The sequence below is a fragment of the Berghia stephanieae genome, chromosome 11 (genome assembly GCF_034508935.2).
Source record: "Berghia stephanieae isolate SIO BIC M18660-M18661 chromosome 11, UCSD_Bste_1.3, whole genome shotgun sequence".
Taxonomy (NCBI): domain Eukaryota; kingdom Metazoa; phylum Mollusca; class Gastropoda; order Nudibranchia; family Aeolidiidae; genus Berghia; species Berghia stephanieae.
Window position 1 is genome coordinate 37,432,395 of NC_088370.1, and position 16,533 is coordinate 37,448,927.

The 16,533-nt window shown below is 36.1% G+C and overlaps 1 protein-coding gene across 1 annotated transcript in view; it reads right to left on the reverse strand.

Moving 5' to 3' along the window:
* The window catches only part of LOC144956842 (NPC intracellular cholesterol transporter 1-like), a 53,973-nt gene that overhangs the window by 21,265 nt on the left and 16,175 nt on the right, over window positions 1-16,533 (reverse strand). The window contains exons 8-14 of the mRNA XM_078887604.1: window positions 15,533-15,669; window positions 11,275-11,386; window positions 9,324-9,538; window positions 8,146-8,249; window positions 7,189-7,355; window positions 6,185-6,313; window positions 2,305-2,487 (exon numbers count right to left, since the gene is read on the reverse strand). Of these exons, the coding sequence (XP_078743730.1) occupies window positions 2,305-2,487; window positions 6,185-6,313; window positions 7,189-7,355; window positions 8,146-8,249; window positions 9,324-9,538; window positions 11,275-11,386; window positions 15,533-15,669 (1,047 nt within the window). The remainder of the gene's footprint in view (window positions 1-2,304; window positions 2,488-6,184; window positions 6,314-7,188; window positions 7,356-8,145; window positions 8,250-9,323; window positions 9,539-11,274; window positions 11,387-15,532; window positions 15,670-16,533) is intronic.

Below are 16,533 nucleotides of genomic sequence, written 5' to 3' on the forward strand. Positions count from 1 at the left end.
CATCAGTTTTCTGAGGTTTCTGGATGGTTCAGTCATTGGTTTGTTTGGATTTAATATGGCTATTACTTTGGCATGTTTCCGAATTTGTGGGTATGTGTCTTTGTCCATGATGTCTGTCATAGTATTTGCCAGCCAGTTTATTGTTTCTGGTCCAAAGTTAGTAATCATGTCGGGGTATAACTCATCAATGCCAACAGTTTTGCCATTTTTCAGAGAGAGAAAGAGAGAGAGAGAGAGAGAGAGAGAGAGAGAGAGAGAGAGAGAGAGAGAGAGAGAGAGAGAGAGAGAGGAGAGAGAGAGAGGGGGGAGACGAGAATGAGAGGGAGAGAGTGGGGGAGGAGACAGAGAGAGGGAGTTAGTGAGAGAAGAGAAAGAGAGAGAGATTTTGTGATAAGGAGAGAGAGAGAGAGAGAGAGAGAGAGAGAGAGAGAGAGAGTTCGTGAGAGAGAAGAAAGAAAGAAAAAGAGAGAGAGAGAGAGAGAGTCAGTGAGAGAGAAGAAAGAGGGAGAGAGAGAGTTAATGAGAGAAGAGAAAGAGAGAGTCAGTGAGAGGAGAGAGAGAGAGAGAGAGAGAGAGAGAGAGAGAGAGAGAGAGAGAGTGTGAGAGAGGAGAAAGAGAGATTGTTTGTGGAAGAGGAGAAAGAGAGAGAGAGAGAGAGAGAGAGAGAGAGAGAGAGAGAGAGAGAGGAGAGAGAGAGAGAGAGAGAGAGAGGAGAGGAGAGAGAGAGGTGGAGTTGTTGATTCCCTCTTTGGACGAATTACGATTATTTGCATCAGAATGAATGTTTACTATAATTTTTAAAGTCAAAAATGTGTTTAGAGCTCTGTTATTTTATTTATTTTCTCAGTGTTACGGTGTCATTTCGTAGTCTTTAAACAAAGTACATCAGTCATTCACTCCTGCCCAAACACCGTATCGCAAGTTACTGTGTTATGGCAGGCCAGAATTACGCTTAGTTGTGGTTTTTATTGCACCGTATCACTAGTTACAGCTTTTGAGCAGAATGTGTTCAGGGTAATTTCTCTTGACAGCTCTGTCTTATTCACGGTTACGGCTTTTGGGCTGCCAAACCTCCACATGAGAACGGGATAGGCGGCATGCACTATGCAAGTAACATGATATACGGTAAAGGGGCAGAGCGATACAGTGACATTTTTCAAAAAATGTTCCTGCACAAAAGCCGTAATGAAAATAGCTACGTAAAATGCGTTGTTTTATTAAAAATGACAATCTAAAAGTAACTAGGGTCCTGACAATCAAGCAGACTATATAATGACGGTTGTATTGGTATAAAAATCATCACGATAGTCTTTGGTTAACTATTTAAATTCCATCCGTAAAGTTTTGATTTGCTTTCCTGAAAAATCAACGAAATCCTCGTTACGGCTTTTGCGCAGGCACCCCTCGAAATAAAATCTGAAGGAGCAAGAAGGAGGAGGAGGAGGAGGAGGAGGAGGAGGAGGAGGAGAATAATAATAATTTCATGCAAATGTCAAAAAAAAAAAATTGATAAATTCGGCATTGAGGTTCAGTGGTAAGACACTCGACCTGTAAGTCTCTGGTTCAAGTCCAATACTTGGCAACAAAATTCAAGTCCTATTTTCCCACAACTCTCTGCTGTAATAATAGTACCTAGTCATTTACAGCTTTATTTCTGTCCCCCAAAATTGTGTCAGTCCTACATTTGAAGTGTCACTGTTAGCTTGGGGCCCCTTCTAAAGTACTTTGAGCATGACTAGTGGATATTGTGCTATATAAAATCTCAAATTTACATTGTCGAATCTTTTTTTTCTTCTTTTTTTGTTTTTTGTTTTTAATAATCAAGACTTAGGGAGAAAAAAAGAAATCCAAAACTCCAAATACAAAGGTTAAAGATTTCATCCTCCAACATTCGTCTTCTGATTATCTGTGATTTTCATTTGAGACATCACACATTAAAATTGGTTACTCACTGCGGTTAAAAAACATTTTTATGGATCATATAAAGAAAACATTATCATCTTAAATAGTCATTGATAAAAACCAACCATGCCAACAGCAATACTATACATGAAGTATGATAAAAAAAAAAACACAAGTAGTGCACTTTCAAATTATTATTTTTTTTAACAATGCTGAAACTATTAGCCAGGTACTTAGTTTAAACCTGGATACGGTGAGAAAATGAGTTAAGACGACTCTGCACGTCACAGCCTGACCATCCCTAGACTTGTAGGTCAAAAGCCCAAGTGGTGACATACCACTGAATCCCAAAGCCACACCATCAACGAGTGACACACACACACCCGCCTTCTCAAGACTGACCTGGTACGTCTGTACGATGATAAAGATGTTATCCACACCCACAGCGAGTACCAAGAATGGAACGACCTCGATGATGATGAGCGTTGAGGGTAATCCGCAATAACTGTAGAATCCGAGAGAAGCACCCACAGACAGTAACACGATCAGGACACCACTTAGGCCCAGACTCACTTTAGCATCGATCTGTGACAAAAAGAAAATAATTTAAAAACTGTTAACATATAGATAGAATGAAGTTGACATCACTCGGGTCATTGTAATTGTTTTTGTGCCATCCACATTTATGAGTGATTCTCTCTAAACTGTATTAATCAGACTATAAATGTCTAAGGTTACACAGAGTTTTGTGTGTTGGTACATTATACCTCCGGATGGCAATGTTGTGAGCTTCTTAGCAAAGCGCACACTATCTATTGAGCAGGGTTGCAGATTCAGGGGGCAAAATTCAATGAACTTTTACTCAAAACAAGGACTGACCCCTGTCAAAACACTGGACTCCAATTAAAAGAAATTACATTTTTGGTGTTAAATGGATGGAGGTTACGAGTTATAAAGTCTATAGTACCAATGTCTTCATGTGTGAGACTAGTAATAAAAGCTTCCTTCTCTTGCATGTTTTTGTTTGTTTTTAAGGGTTTTTACCGCGCTTGCAACACATTAAGGTCATATCAGCGCCAGTAAAAAGAAAATGGGATAATAAAAAGTTCTAGAATTACAAGTAAAGCACAAAAGAAAAGGTGAGACAAAGGGGAATTGGTTCAAATAGGGAACAGAGGTAGATTCCAAGAGCAAACTATCAAAGTACTCAGTTTGAGATCACCTAAAAGTCTCATCCAGACACAAGCACAGCTCCCCACTAAGAGGGATACACTCAAATGTTTACCAATCATTTAATATAATATGTAAACTAAACATAATAAAATGCATAACAGAGAGATGATTTACAAGGAAAAAAATATCATCTCCCAAAACTGTAACTATACATTCAACTGTTTCCCTTCCAGCCAAGGAACTCCGGCAAGGATCAGGACAGAACTAAGTAATCTCATTCCAAGACATTGACAGGAAACAATTGGAAAACGGGTATGGGGGGATAGAAGACACAGCATGTACCTCACTGCCCACTATGGAGGTCAGGATCCCCACCCAGCTCTTGCATGTGCCAGGTGATCGAAAACTATACAAATTTTTAATGTCCGGAATTCAGTAAATATACTGACAACCCTGATTGATGGCTTGGGCCACAAACTGTTCAGTTCCAATACGATTCAATAGTCTGATGTCACGCCGCCTGGCAACGGTGGCCATCTTGGTTCTAAACAAAGAAAATCATTACTCTTTATTCTTCATGCTGGCTAGAACTTTTCATATGTCTTGTGATCAGAATGTGTAAAAGTGAAAACATGATCAAATTTATGTGGTTTTTTTTTTTCTCTGGATATGCTTTTATGCTCGCTGGAGAAATATTTCATATGGCGTCCGCCATTGTTCCGATAGTTTAGAGCCAGCATTACTAAGTTACCATGCGTCATTAGGAAGGAAGTGACGTTACGACTGTTGAAGAGTATTCCAAGAATGTGCGACTTTTTAAAATTCAGGCTAAAAATCAGTCTTGTCGTAATTTTTTTTAAAAAGAAAGAAAAAAAATCATTTTGTCACACAGCGTCAAGAGAATAAAAATCTACTTTGGCCATTCTTGGCAATGTGCAAATATTTGGGTTTTTTTAAAAGCCTATAAAACCATGAGTTAAGTCTAGGTCTGTGAGCTATGATGGATAAAGAGGTACTAGGCTGCTAGAAGCTGTGGACTGTAAACAGTAATCAACAAAAATGAGTATATATATAACAGCTTAAAAAAAAAACCAAAAATACCAAACACGGAATGTTTCGGGCTCAAAACCCTTCTGCAGCCAACAACAACAAAAAAAAAAACAAACAAAAAAACAATAAATACATAAATACATTACGAATTATCTACAAATTATCTCTGTCGTCTATCTGAAATTAAGTAACGAATTCATGTCTTTTATTGTTTTTTTGTTGTAGGCCGAAGAAGGGTTTAGAGCCTGAAACGTTCTGTGTTTGGTATTTTGTTCCTTTTTAAAATTGTTATATTCATTTTTGTTTAAGGCTAAAGAGGACAAACTTTCTTCATATCAAATCAAATCAAGTGAAAAGTTATTTAGTTCAACTGACCTTTGAATAGCCAGACTGTGTATTTAAATTACGTCATAATTATATGGAGAATTAATTGATTCTTTATTAAGCATAACTCTGAATCTTTCCTTCATGGATGTAGCTATCACAAATAGGTGTGTAACACAAAAAATAGGCATGTAACACAAAAATAGGAGTGTAACACAAATCTAAGTGTGTAACACAAAAATAGGAGTGTAACACAAATCTAAGTGTGTAACACAAAAATAGGAGTGTAACACAAATCTAAGTGTGTAACACAAAAAAATAGATGTGTAACACAAATCTAAGTGTGTAACACAAAAATAGGAGTGTAACACAAATCTAAGCGTGTAACACAAAAATAGGAGTGTAACACAAATCTAAGTGTGTAACACAAAAAAATAGATGTGTAACACAAATTAGACCTGTAAATGAGCTCTATAAAAATTGACTGAAACTCTTCGACAAACTGAAGATTCAATTATTTTTTTAAAAATAAGGGCATCATTGGAGAGGAGAGTGATAAATACAATATATCAAAATAGTGGGTGTTATTTCTTACTGGAAGTATGACTGCCATAATTTGATGTAGAAGGAATGCTAAATAAGCATGTCATTCATATAGGTAAAGATGACTTCATCAAAGTCATATTCCTGCCTCTGGAATTTTTTTGACATAGAAAAATAATCACCATTATCATCTTTAACTTCTAGCCATGACCAATTGAATTAATTCCTCACGGGACTCACATCTTTATCGATGCTCGACAAGTCTGAATTGCGATCCACGAACAGCTCAGCCATTGTGAGAACATTAGAATAATGTAGCAATGAGCAAACTTGATTTTCAATCAGTAAATGACAGAGAAAAAAAAAACTTAAATAAATATGACTTCAGGCCAATACACTGAATTATTAAGTAGAAGTGAATTACCAAGAAGAAACTTCGGCAGGCGTAGCGGAAAAATTCAAAGAATCGAAATGAAGGTAAATCGCCACAAAACAGCAAGCTCGCTTGGGCTTGAGCAAAACAATGCCAGAAAACGTCCTGATTTGCACGGGAATTAATTAGGCTACTTACTATTGTTCCTTATAATCAGGTACTCAATCAGTGAAGAAACGGTCAACCAGTTTGTTTACAACGTGAGGCAATCGAAATGTGCTTGTAGTAATCTATCCTAACTTTCGATTTGAAGATGTCTACATAACGGACTTGCGGCATTCGCAATTTACTTTATCATAGTTTTGAGACTCCCCAGGTAAATGTGGTCAATTTTGGCTTAGATGAAACAGTGAAATTTATCGCTCGGTGGCTCAGTTAAAATTGGCTACAGTTGGTATCACGACGGTTTGGAAAGTGAAAAAATAATTTAACGAAGGATGTGTGAAAATACCCAGGGAAGTGTTCAGACACGCCTATTATAAAAAGCGTCGCTTTGTCTTGGCAATATATACATCGTTAATATAAACGGTCCCCATGAGCTATGCGTAGCGCTGTGGAACACTCCTAATTATTTTACGGTCATTCGACTACGATTTGTGAATTCTTTCTTTTTTTATTTCTTTCTGTCCTTTTTTAAATATTTGAATTTGACAAATTGACTGATTTCAATTAATTGACTGAGAATTTACAGGTCTAACAAATCTAAGTGTGTACCACAAAAATGATAGGTGTGCAATACAAAATGAGTTGCCAACTCACCAAGAATCGTCTCATGTCACCGTACTGGCCCAGAGTGATAGTGATGTACACAAACATGGTCAAGTAGCTGATGAGAATGGTCAGGATATCTCCCTTGGACTCTCGATCCAGTTCATCTTGAATGGAGCGCTGCAGGAAAAAAGTCACAACGAAAAATTGAGAGAGAGAGTGAATGAGAGAGAGAGAGAGAAAATAAGTAGGAGTGAAATATCTGTTCAATGTTATAGTTATCATTTAACGTTATAACAAATGCAACTAAATGACAAATTGCCATATTTATGGACAATAAAGATCTATTATTATTATTATTATTATTATTATTATTAAAAATGGGTTGAAAATAAAGAGACCAAATATCCGAAAGCGATATTATGCAGACCTTTTGATTTGTTTTTTACGGGTTTTACAACGTTTGCAACACATCAAGGTCATATCGGTGCCAGTAAAAAGAAAGAAAATGGGATAGTAAAAAGTTCTAGAATTACAATTAAAGCACCCAAGAAAAGATACGACAAAGGGGAGATGGTTCAAATAGGAATCAGATGTAGATTCCAAGAGCACACTGTCAAAGTACTTAGTTTGAGATCACCTAAAAGTCTCATCTAGACACAAACACAGAATCCCACTAAGGGGAGCACACTCAAATGCTTACATAATACATTCAAAACAACACATATAAAACAATAAACAACAGAGAGATGATTTACAGGGAGAAAAAAATATCATCTCTCAAAACTAACATTAGACATTTGACTATTTCCCTCTCAGCCAGGGCCAGGGCAAAACCAAGTAATGTCATTCCAAGACAAAGACAGAAAGCTAATTGAAAAGATATAAGGGGATGGATAGAGAACACAGTATGGGAGGTCAGGAACCCCACCCAGACTCTCAACTTGTCAACAATTTTTAAACCTAAGATTTCTTAGATAGCCATGCTTACTCATTTCTAGAAAGAGTAAAGATTGACTAACATATATTGAAAAAAAAAACAAAAATGTATTGACCTCGCTGGAAAAGGAGATGGTCATTTCTGGGTGATCTGCCTGATATTTCTTCATGAATGAAATGTACTCTTTCTCCCAGGCTTTGGCTTTTCCTGTCTTTGAATCCTCCACGTGATTATTGACAAGGAAAGTCAACACCAGGGCCTTGCTGCTTGCATAATCTTTACCTGCCAATATGGATAAAATGGATGATTGATGATGATGATGATGATGATGATGATGATGATGAAAATGATAATCAGAGCTGCCAACCCCATCTGATGAGAATGTGTACAATGGGACCTCAAAATGGGGGAGATTTTATAAAAATGGGTACAATCCTGAAATCGACGGAAACTAACCATTGTGAAAGTAAGAGGAAGGTATACTTACATAAAGTCACACCGCACAAGCTCAATTGCAGCAACAGTGATGTTCCCAAGACTATAATCGAATCTTTTCAGAATTCGACCTCCCAGCATAAAGATCATAATTGGTCAAAAATACGATCCAGCAAACTTAAGATAACAGCGATACGAGCATCCAGGCTATTAAAACTAAAGAAAACTGAAGTGACTCTGTATAATGAAAATGGGTACAATCTTGGGGGAAATGTGTACAAGCGTACAATCGCTGAAAATGCGTACAATTCCGCATTTTTTGCGGTAGGTTGGCAGCTCTGGATAATGATGATGATGATGAAAATGATAATGATGATGAAAATGATAATGATGATGATGACGACGATGATGAAAATAATGATGATAATGGTGATAAACTCGATAATCTTGAAAGAAAATGGGAGTTTGCAATTCTAAATGTTCGCTGTTTTTAACCGTTGATTTAAGATATAATGATAAACTTCTTTCATTTAAAAAAAAAATTTTTTCCAAGTCAGATTTGATGATGATGACTTAGTACTCACAAGATTCATTGAGTCGTCCCCCATCAACGTTTTATGACAGATGATTTACCTACCTTTAAAGCCTCCAAGGGCCACCCAGGGGAAGACCGGCCCTCCATACGTCCCAAGGCATGGCATGAACAGGCCATCAGTATCACTCTGGGGTGAGGTGGGGCTACTGCAAGTTGCAAAAAAAAAAATAATAATAATAATAATAATAATATGAATAACAATATTAATAATAATAATAATAATAATAATAAATAATAATATAATAATAATAATAATAATAATAATATAATAATAATTAATAATATCATAATAATATTAATAATAATAAAATATTAATAATAACAATATTTATTATGATAATAAATAATAATAATAATAATAATAATAATAATAATAATAATAATAAAATAATAATAATAATAATAAAATAATAATATAATAATAAATAATAATAATAAATAATAATAAATAATAATAATAATAATAATAATAATAAAAATAATATTAATAATAACAACAAAACAACAACAACAACAACACAAAATAATAATAATAATAATAATAATAATAATAATAATAATAATAATAATATAATAATAATAATAATAATAATAATAATAATAAAAATAATAATAATAATAATAATATTAATATAATAATAATAATAATAATAATAATAATAATAATAATAATAATAATAATAATAAATAATAATAATAATATTAATAGGGTTTTTACGGAGCTTGTGACATGTTTAGGTCAAATCAGAGCCAGTAAAAAGGAAGAAAATGGGAAAGTAAAAAAGTTCTAGAATTAATATTAAAGCACCCAAGAAAAGGTAAGACAAAAGGGAATGGTACAAATAGGAAATATGTGCAGATTCCAAGAGCATACTATCAATGTATGTAGTTTGAGATCAACTAAAAGTCTCATCCAGACACGATCCCACAGAGAGGAATAAACTCAAATGCTTACATTACAAATTCAAAATGACAAATATAATAATACATAACAGAGAGATGATTTACAAGGAAAAAAAATATCATCTCCCAAAACAATAACGACACATTTGAATGTTTCCCTCCCAGCCAAGGGCCAGGAAAAAATCAAGGAGTCTAATTCCAAGACAAAGACAGAAGCAAAATTGGAAAACAGCCATAGAGGGATAGAAGACACAGTAAGCACCTCCCTGCCCACTATGGGAAGTCAGGATCCCCACCCAGGTTGGAAACAAACTTACTCAAAACAATACGACATGTGATCTAGATAATTGAAGCCCGAGAAAGTGCTCTTGTCCAGTTTGGCAGGATCGTTCTGGAAAAAGTTGAGAATACTCTGAATGGTGCAGTTATCATTGTCGGGCTGCAGCGGGGCAAAGCAGATGTCCTTCAAACCCACGGTAGAGTCGTCATGCGTCGCTGATAGATTTTCTATCTGTGTCTGAAGATCCAAAATCTAAAAGAAAGAAGAAAAAAAAAAGGAGAAAAACTTGCTAGAAACTCCATCTGACTGTTAAAGTGAAGATTTTATAATATAAATATATATAATATAAATATATATAATATAATATATACACAGGGAAGACAAATAATGTTGTATGTTTTTAAGGGTTTTTACGGCGCTTGCAACACATTTAGGTCGTATCAGCGCCAGTAAAAAGGAAGAAAATTGGATAGTAAAAACATTCTAGATGTACAATTAAAAGGACAGGAGGGAAAAGTAAGACAAAGGTGAATGGTTCAAATAGGGAACAGATATAGATTCCAAGAGCACACTATCAGTAAACCAGCACAAGATCGCACTAAGAGGAATAGACTCAAATATTTACAAATCATATGAACATTTTTTTAAGAACAACACTGCATAACAGAGAGATGATTTACAAGGAAAAAAAAAATCATCTCCCAAAACTGAAACTATACATTCGACTGTTTCCCTCCCAGCCAAGGACTCCGGCCAGGGTCAGGACAAAACTAAGTAATCTCATTCCAAGACAAAGACAGAAAGCAAATTGGAAAACAGATATAGGGGAATATAGAAGTCACAGCAAGTACCTCCCTGCCCACTATGGGAAGTCGGGAGCCCCACCCAGGAAGACAAATGATTTTTGAAAAAGAAAAAAAAAATCTTTTTTAAACAACTGAAATTGAACGCAGCATCTCATCCCATCAAAAATGAACCTTGTAAAAAAAAATTTTAATGAGCAAACCAAAAAATCCCTCTAACACTTCCCCTTTCCTTTGCAAGCGAATGGGGCATTTCCGGCATCAATTCTAATACTATTTTTTTTTTTTTTTTTTTTTTTTTTTTTTTAAGGGTTTTATGGCGCTTGCAACACATTTAGGTTATATCAGCACCAGTAAAAAGGAAGAAAATGGAATAGTAAAAAGTTCTAGAATTACAATTAAAGCACCCAAGAGAAAGGAAGACAAAGGGGAACTGGGAACAAATAGGGATCAGATGCAGATTCCAAGAGCAAACCATCAATGTACTTAGTTTGAGATCACCTATAAGTCTCATCCGGACACAAGCACAAAATCCAACAAAGAGGAGTACACTCAAATGCTTACAGTATACAATTAAAATAACAAACATAATAATACATAACAGAGAGATGATTTACAAGGAAAAAAATATCATCTCCCAAAACAATAACTATGCATTTGACTGTTTCCCTCCCAGCTAGGACTCAGGCCAGGGCTAGGAAAAAACCAAGTAATCTCATTCCGAGACAAAGACAGAAAGCAAATTGGAAAACAGATAAAGGGGGATAGAAGACACAGTAAGTGCCTCCCTGCCCACTATGGGAGGCCAGGATCCCCACCCAGTCTAATACTATTAGTTCTGTCTTGAAAAGAAGGACCCTATGTCAGTGCCCTTCTCTTCTTGGAGGCAGGAAAAACTGGAATGAACTGGTGAAAGAAACCGGGAAAAGCCTGAAAAATCAGAGATTTGGCATCTCTGTATATACATAAACCAGTTATGTGAAAATTAACCAAATACTTTGAAAATAAGGCTAGAAATAGAAACTTAACTATCTTTGACACTGAAAATGTGTTGAATTCAGGAAAAGCTCAATCTTACAAAAAAAAATCTCTTGCTATAAAATTGTTATCTTTTTCATTATCATAGATCTCAGACGAGACTAATTGTATGGAAAAAAAAAAAATAAAAGGTTAAGAATAAAATACCTGATGTAGAAATGTTTTGTTGAAAAGATTGGAATAGGTCACTTGTCCGTGTTTGATGACTCCGTGGTCTTGAGGGCGAGTGATGATAACCATCTCAGTTCTGTAAAAAGGCCTGTTGGAAAATAAAAAATAAAATGAAATAAAAGGATATCATCAATTGGAATATATCGCCTTCTCTGAAAATTTGCCATTCACAGCCTGATAAGTATGTTCGGAAGGGGAGGGGGAGGGGGAGAGGGGGAGGGGGAGGGGGGGGGGGGAGGGGGGAGGGGGAGGGGGAAGAGGGGGATCCCAATTGCTCAGTTGGGAGAGCACTCGCTTCACATGTAAAGGGACTGAGTTCAAACCCAGGTACGGTCAAGAATCATAAAAGTGACAAGTTGATAAAATACTGTTTTTACCAAGGGTGGATAAAATAGATAAAATCCCCTTCATTCATCCCATTGGGGAAATTTGTCTCTAGGGTCTATTCCGAGGGAAGACTGGAATAACCCAGGCGTCAGCTGCAGTGCAGCACTGCAAAGTGAGCTGGGGCGAGGTGACCTGCTCAAGGCCACACAGCGCAGAGACTCGGTACCTTTTGGGTACGAAGCAAAGACCATACAGTGAGCCACGCTGCTCCCTGTAAAAAAAATAATTAATAAATAAATGGAAGATGGATAGACAACGCAACAAGTAGAAAGATATTTTTACATTATCTTAGACAAAATATTATCCACTCCAGTTGACGTCGTAATAACTAGAAAGATATGATAAGAGTAGCCTGAGATAAAAACAAATTGATATCAATTACCTCACAATGTCTGATAAAAATTATCACGCCTGACATTGGTCAAGGCTTCCGTCACCAAAAAGCTAACACTTCAGGGACAAGGCAAAATTCTTTCATCACCCATTGCACTTCTTGTTATAAATACAAGGGTAGAGAGAAACCAGTATTGTTTGTACACTATCAGTGTACTTCAGTCTCAGATCACCTAAAAGTCTCATCCTGACACAAATGAAAATGTTGCTGCTTGAAGCTTGAAGGAAAAAATAATGATAAGTATTGAAATGTAAACTTCAATTTAGCAAACGAAGACAAATACTGTGGACGTTTCAGGTTTTCCCTTTATCAACAAAACGTGATGAATGAAACACTAAAGGACAAATTTGATGTACAGGACAAGAAAGTTAATATCATCTCCCAAAACTAACACTTTATATTTGACTGTTTCCCTTGTAAGCCATGGAGTCTGACAAGCAAGGGAAAGGACAAAACCGAGTAATCTCATTTCAACACAGAGACCTACAGCAATTGGAAAACAGATATAGGGGCACATAGAAAACATGCACCTGCCCACTTTTCCTTTTTTATATATACATCCTATTTCCATTGTATTTTTATCTTATTGTGTAAATTATAACACGTCTGTACAAAAAAATTTCCTTTTTGGGATGCAATAAAGTATTATTATTATTATTATTATTATCATTATCATTATTTATTATTATTATTATCATTATCATTATTATTATTATTATTATTATTATCATTATCATTATTATTATTATTATTATTATTATTATTATAGGAGGTCGGAAACCCCGCCCAGGAAAACCGTTTTGTTTTCCTTTTCAAAGAGAGCAGTAGCAGCAATGGTATTTCACTGAAGCTCAGGTCGATTTCCTGCTTCAACACCATCCTGGGTAATAAGGTTATTGTTTGTTTGTTTGTTTGTTTTTAAGGGTTTTACGGCGCTTGTAACACATTAAGGCCATATCAGTGCCAGTAAAAAGGGAGAAAATGGGATAGTAAAAAGTTCTAGAATTACAATTAAAGCACAAAAGAAAATGTAAGACAAAGAGGAACTGGTTCAAATAGGGAACAGATGTAGATTCCAAGAGCACACCGTCATAGTACTTAGTTTGAGATCACCTAAAAGTCTCATCCAGACACAAGCACAGGCCCCAACTAAGAGGAATACACTCAAATGTTTACCAATCATATAATATAATATGAAAACTAAACATACTACAATGCATAACAGAGAGATGATTTACAAGGAAAAAAATATAATCTCCCAAAACAATAACTATGCATTTGACTGTTTCCCTCTCAGCCAGGACTCCGACAAGGGCCCGGAAAAAAACAAGTAATCTCGTTCCAAGACAAAGATAGAAAGCTTGTTGGATAAGATATAAGGGGATAGAAGACACAGTATGTACCTCCCTGCCCGCTATGGGAGGTCAGGATCCCCACCCAGTAATAAGGTTATTGATCTAGTTTTATAATAAATAAAAGATAAAATGGATAGATTCCTTTTATTCATCCCATAGGGGAAATTTGTCTCCAGGGTCTATTCCAAGGGAAGACTGGATTAACCTAGGCATCAGCCTCAGTGCAGCACCGCAAAATGAGCTAGAGCAAGGTGACTTGCTCAAGGCCCCACAGCGCAGCGGTGGATGATCGAACTCAGTACCTTTCAGGTACGAAGCAAAAACCGTACCACTGAGCCACGCTGCTCCATTGTATAGTTATAATTTCAAGAGATGACATATGTTTTGTCTGGTAAAGAATTTCGGGAGATGATATCTTATTATCAGTTTATTCGTGTAAAAAGTTGCAGATATGGTTTATCAGCTTATATTGTTAGTTAAAACGAGTTCCATAGCATTAGTGACACATACGGGTCACTTCAGCTAAAGTGCAAAAGAAGATAATGCTATGATAAATTGGATAAAGAAAAACAAATGAGTAAATAAACTTTTTTAAAAATAAAAAATAAATGAATAAACAAACGAATAAATGATGAAATAAATTCCAATTATCAATCGCCAAAGGAACATTTTTCTTTCTGGTCTTTTCCAAAAGAAAGCTGGAATAACATCCAAGGACTAAACCACAAGATAGCATTACTATGTAATCAAAATGCAGTGCCTTGCTTAAAGCCACACAGCAGGGTAGGGCATTGAACTGGGTACCTCCTAGGTATGAAGAAAAGACCATATCACTTAGCCAACCCCCCCCCCCCCCCCTTCCCGTTTTTCCCCGATGTAGAGTTTGGCTGTATTATTTTTTTTAAAAGCCTCCAATAAAAAATTTAGGCAAGGAGACTGGCTGTAAAAAAGTGCCTTTCTCTCGCCTGGCAACAAAAACTTTTAGAGCTTCATATATTGAAAAAGCAAGATGTCCCTGAACTTGTCCACAAAAACCAAACTGGCCTACCTCTCTAGAAATCTCACACACATTCAATACTGACTAATTTATAAGAACTAGAACTGGGGATAAAAACAAGCACTGTGCAGCCAGAGCAGAATCGGTTCTAGTGTAATCAAATCCTACTTTCTACAAAAGTTACTATAAATTGAACCAATGGTATCATTTCTTTCATCCGAACATTCAATTGACTCTAAGGGGGGGGGGGGGGAATATTTTAATTGAGATTTTTGCGGAGAATTTGAATGTCGCTTTGTCTTAACTTGTCATTCTCATGCTGCCTCAATCAGGTGTCAGCCATTTTGTGAGTGAAATGCGAATACAGACTCAGCGCTGAAAGAGTTAAAGTCCTGACAGAATATTTTTTAAAGATCCTTATTAAAACCAAAAAAAAACCCAACCCCAAACCAAACCAAAACAAAACAAAAAAATGCCTGTAGGCATCCAAGCAATAAGCAAGGCATTCTAATGTTAGGTTGGAATACAGTCAAATCCTGTCTGTCAAACATTTGTTGTTTGTTTTTTGTTTTTACAGGTTTTACGGCGCTTGCAACACATTAAGGTCATATCAGCACCAGTAAAAAGGAAGAAAATGGGATAGTAAAAAGTTCTAGAATTACAATTAAACACCCAAGAAAAAGTAAGACAAAGGGAAACTGAGATCAAATAGGGATCAGATGTAGATTCCAAGAGCATACCACCAATGTACTTAGTTTGAGATCACCTATAAGTCTCATCCGGACACAAGCACACAATCCAACAAAGAGGAACACACTCAAATGCTTACATTATACATTCAAAATAAAAATAATAATACATAATAGAGAGATGATTTACAAGGAAAAAAATATCTTCTCCCAAAACAATAACTATGCATTTGACTGTTTCCCTTCCAGCTAGGATTCCGGCCAGTGCCAGGACAAAACCCAAGTAATCTCATTCCGAGACAAAGACAGAAAGCATGTTGGAAAACAGATATAAGGGGATAGAAGACACAGTATGTACCTCCCTGCCCACTATGGGAGGTCAGGATAAACAATTGCCTTCATCCATCCTTACCCAAAATGTGTGTCAAAGTAGTCCTTCTGGTTCCTGGCCGTGCTGGTTGGGGCTGACCACAGCTTGACTGGATCGGTGGTCACTTGGAACAGGGCGATGCCGGCTATCAGGATGGCACAAACGACCAACACGATGACCTGGGTGAAAATATGGCCATGGGCAAACGTCGAGAGTCTTTAAATATATTATATGCATTGTCGACTTCTGATAGTGCTTATGGCGATGATATTACAACAAAAGATGAATGAGAATGTTAAAGAAAATATGAAATGTAGACTTTTGATGATGCTTATGGCGATGATATTACAAAAGATGAATGAGAATGTTAAAGAAAATATGAAATGTAGACTTTTGATGATGTCTATGGCAAAGACATGACACCTGTTAGGGGATAATACAATTTTAATTAGAGACAAAGCTGTTAACAACCAGGTACTCATTTTACATTAGGGTACTGTGAGAGAATGTGATGAGTAGAGAGCCTTTTTTTTCTAAGGACTCAACACTGCTGAAAACGAGTGTCTACATAGCCACATATGGCTTGCTTGTGGTCCAGTCCAGAAGAATTCTCTATATTGTGATCACCTCTCTTTTACATTGTGAACAGTTTGCTGAATGAACAATGGATTTCATCAGAGAAGAGAAACTAAAACTAAGCAAGCAGACACTCTAGTGAAAACTGCTGAGCATTATCTTCCATTTTCAGCACGTCTCCTCAGCCCTTCTTTTGTTTTTTGTTTTTGTTTTTCAGGGTTTTACGGTGCTTGCAACACATTTAGGTTATATCAGCGCCTATAAAAAGGAAGAAAATGGGATATAAAAAGTTCTAGAATTACAATTAAAGCACCCAAGAAAAAGTATGACATAGGGGAACTGGGGACAAATAGGGATTAGATGTAGATTCCAAGAGCATACCATCAATGTACTTAGTTTGAGATCACCTTTAAGTCTCATCCGGACACAAGCACAAAATCCAACAAAGAGGAATACAGTCAAATGCT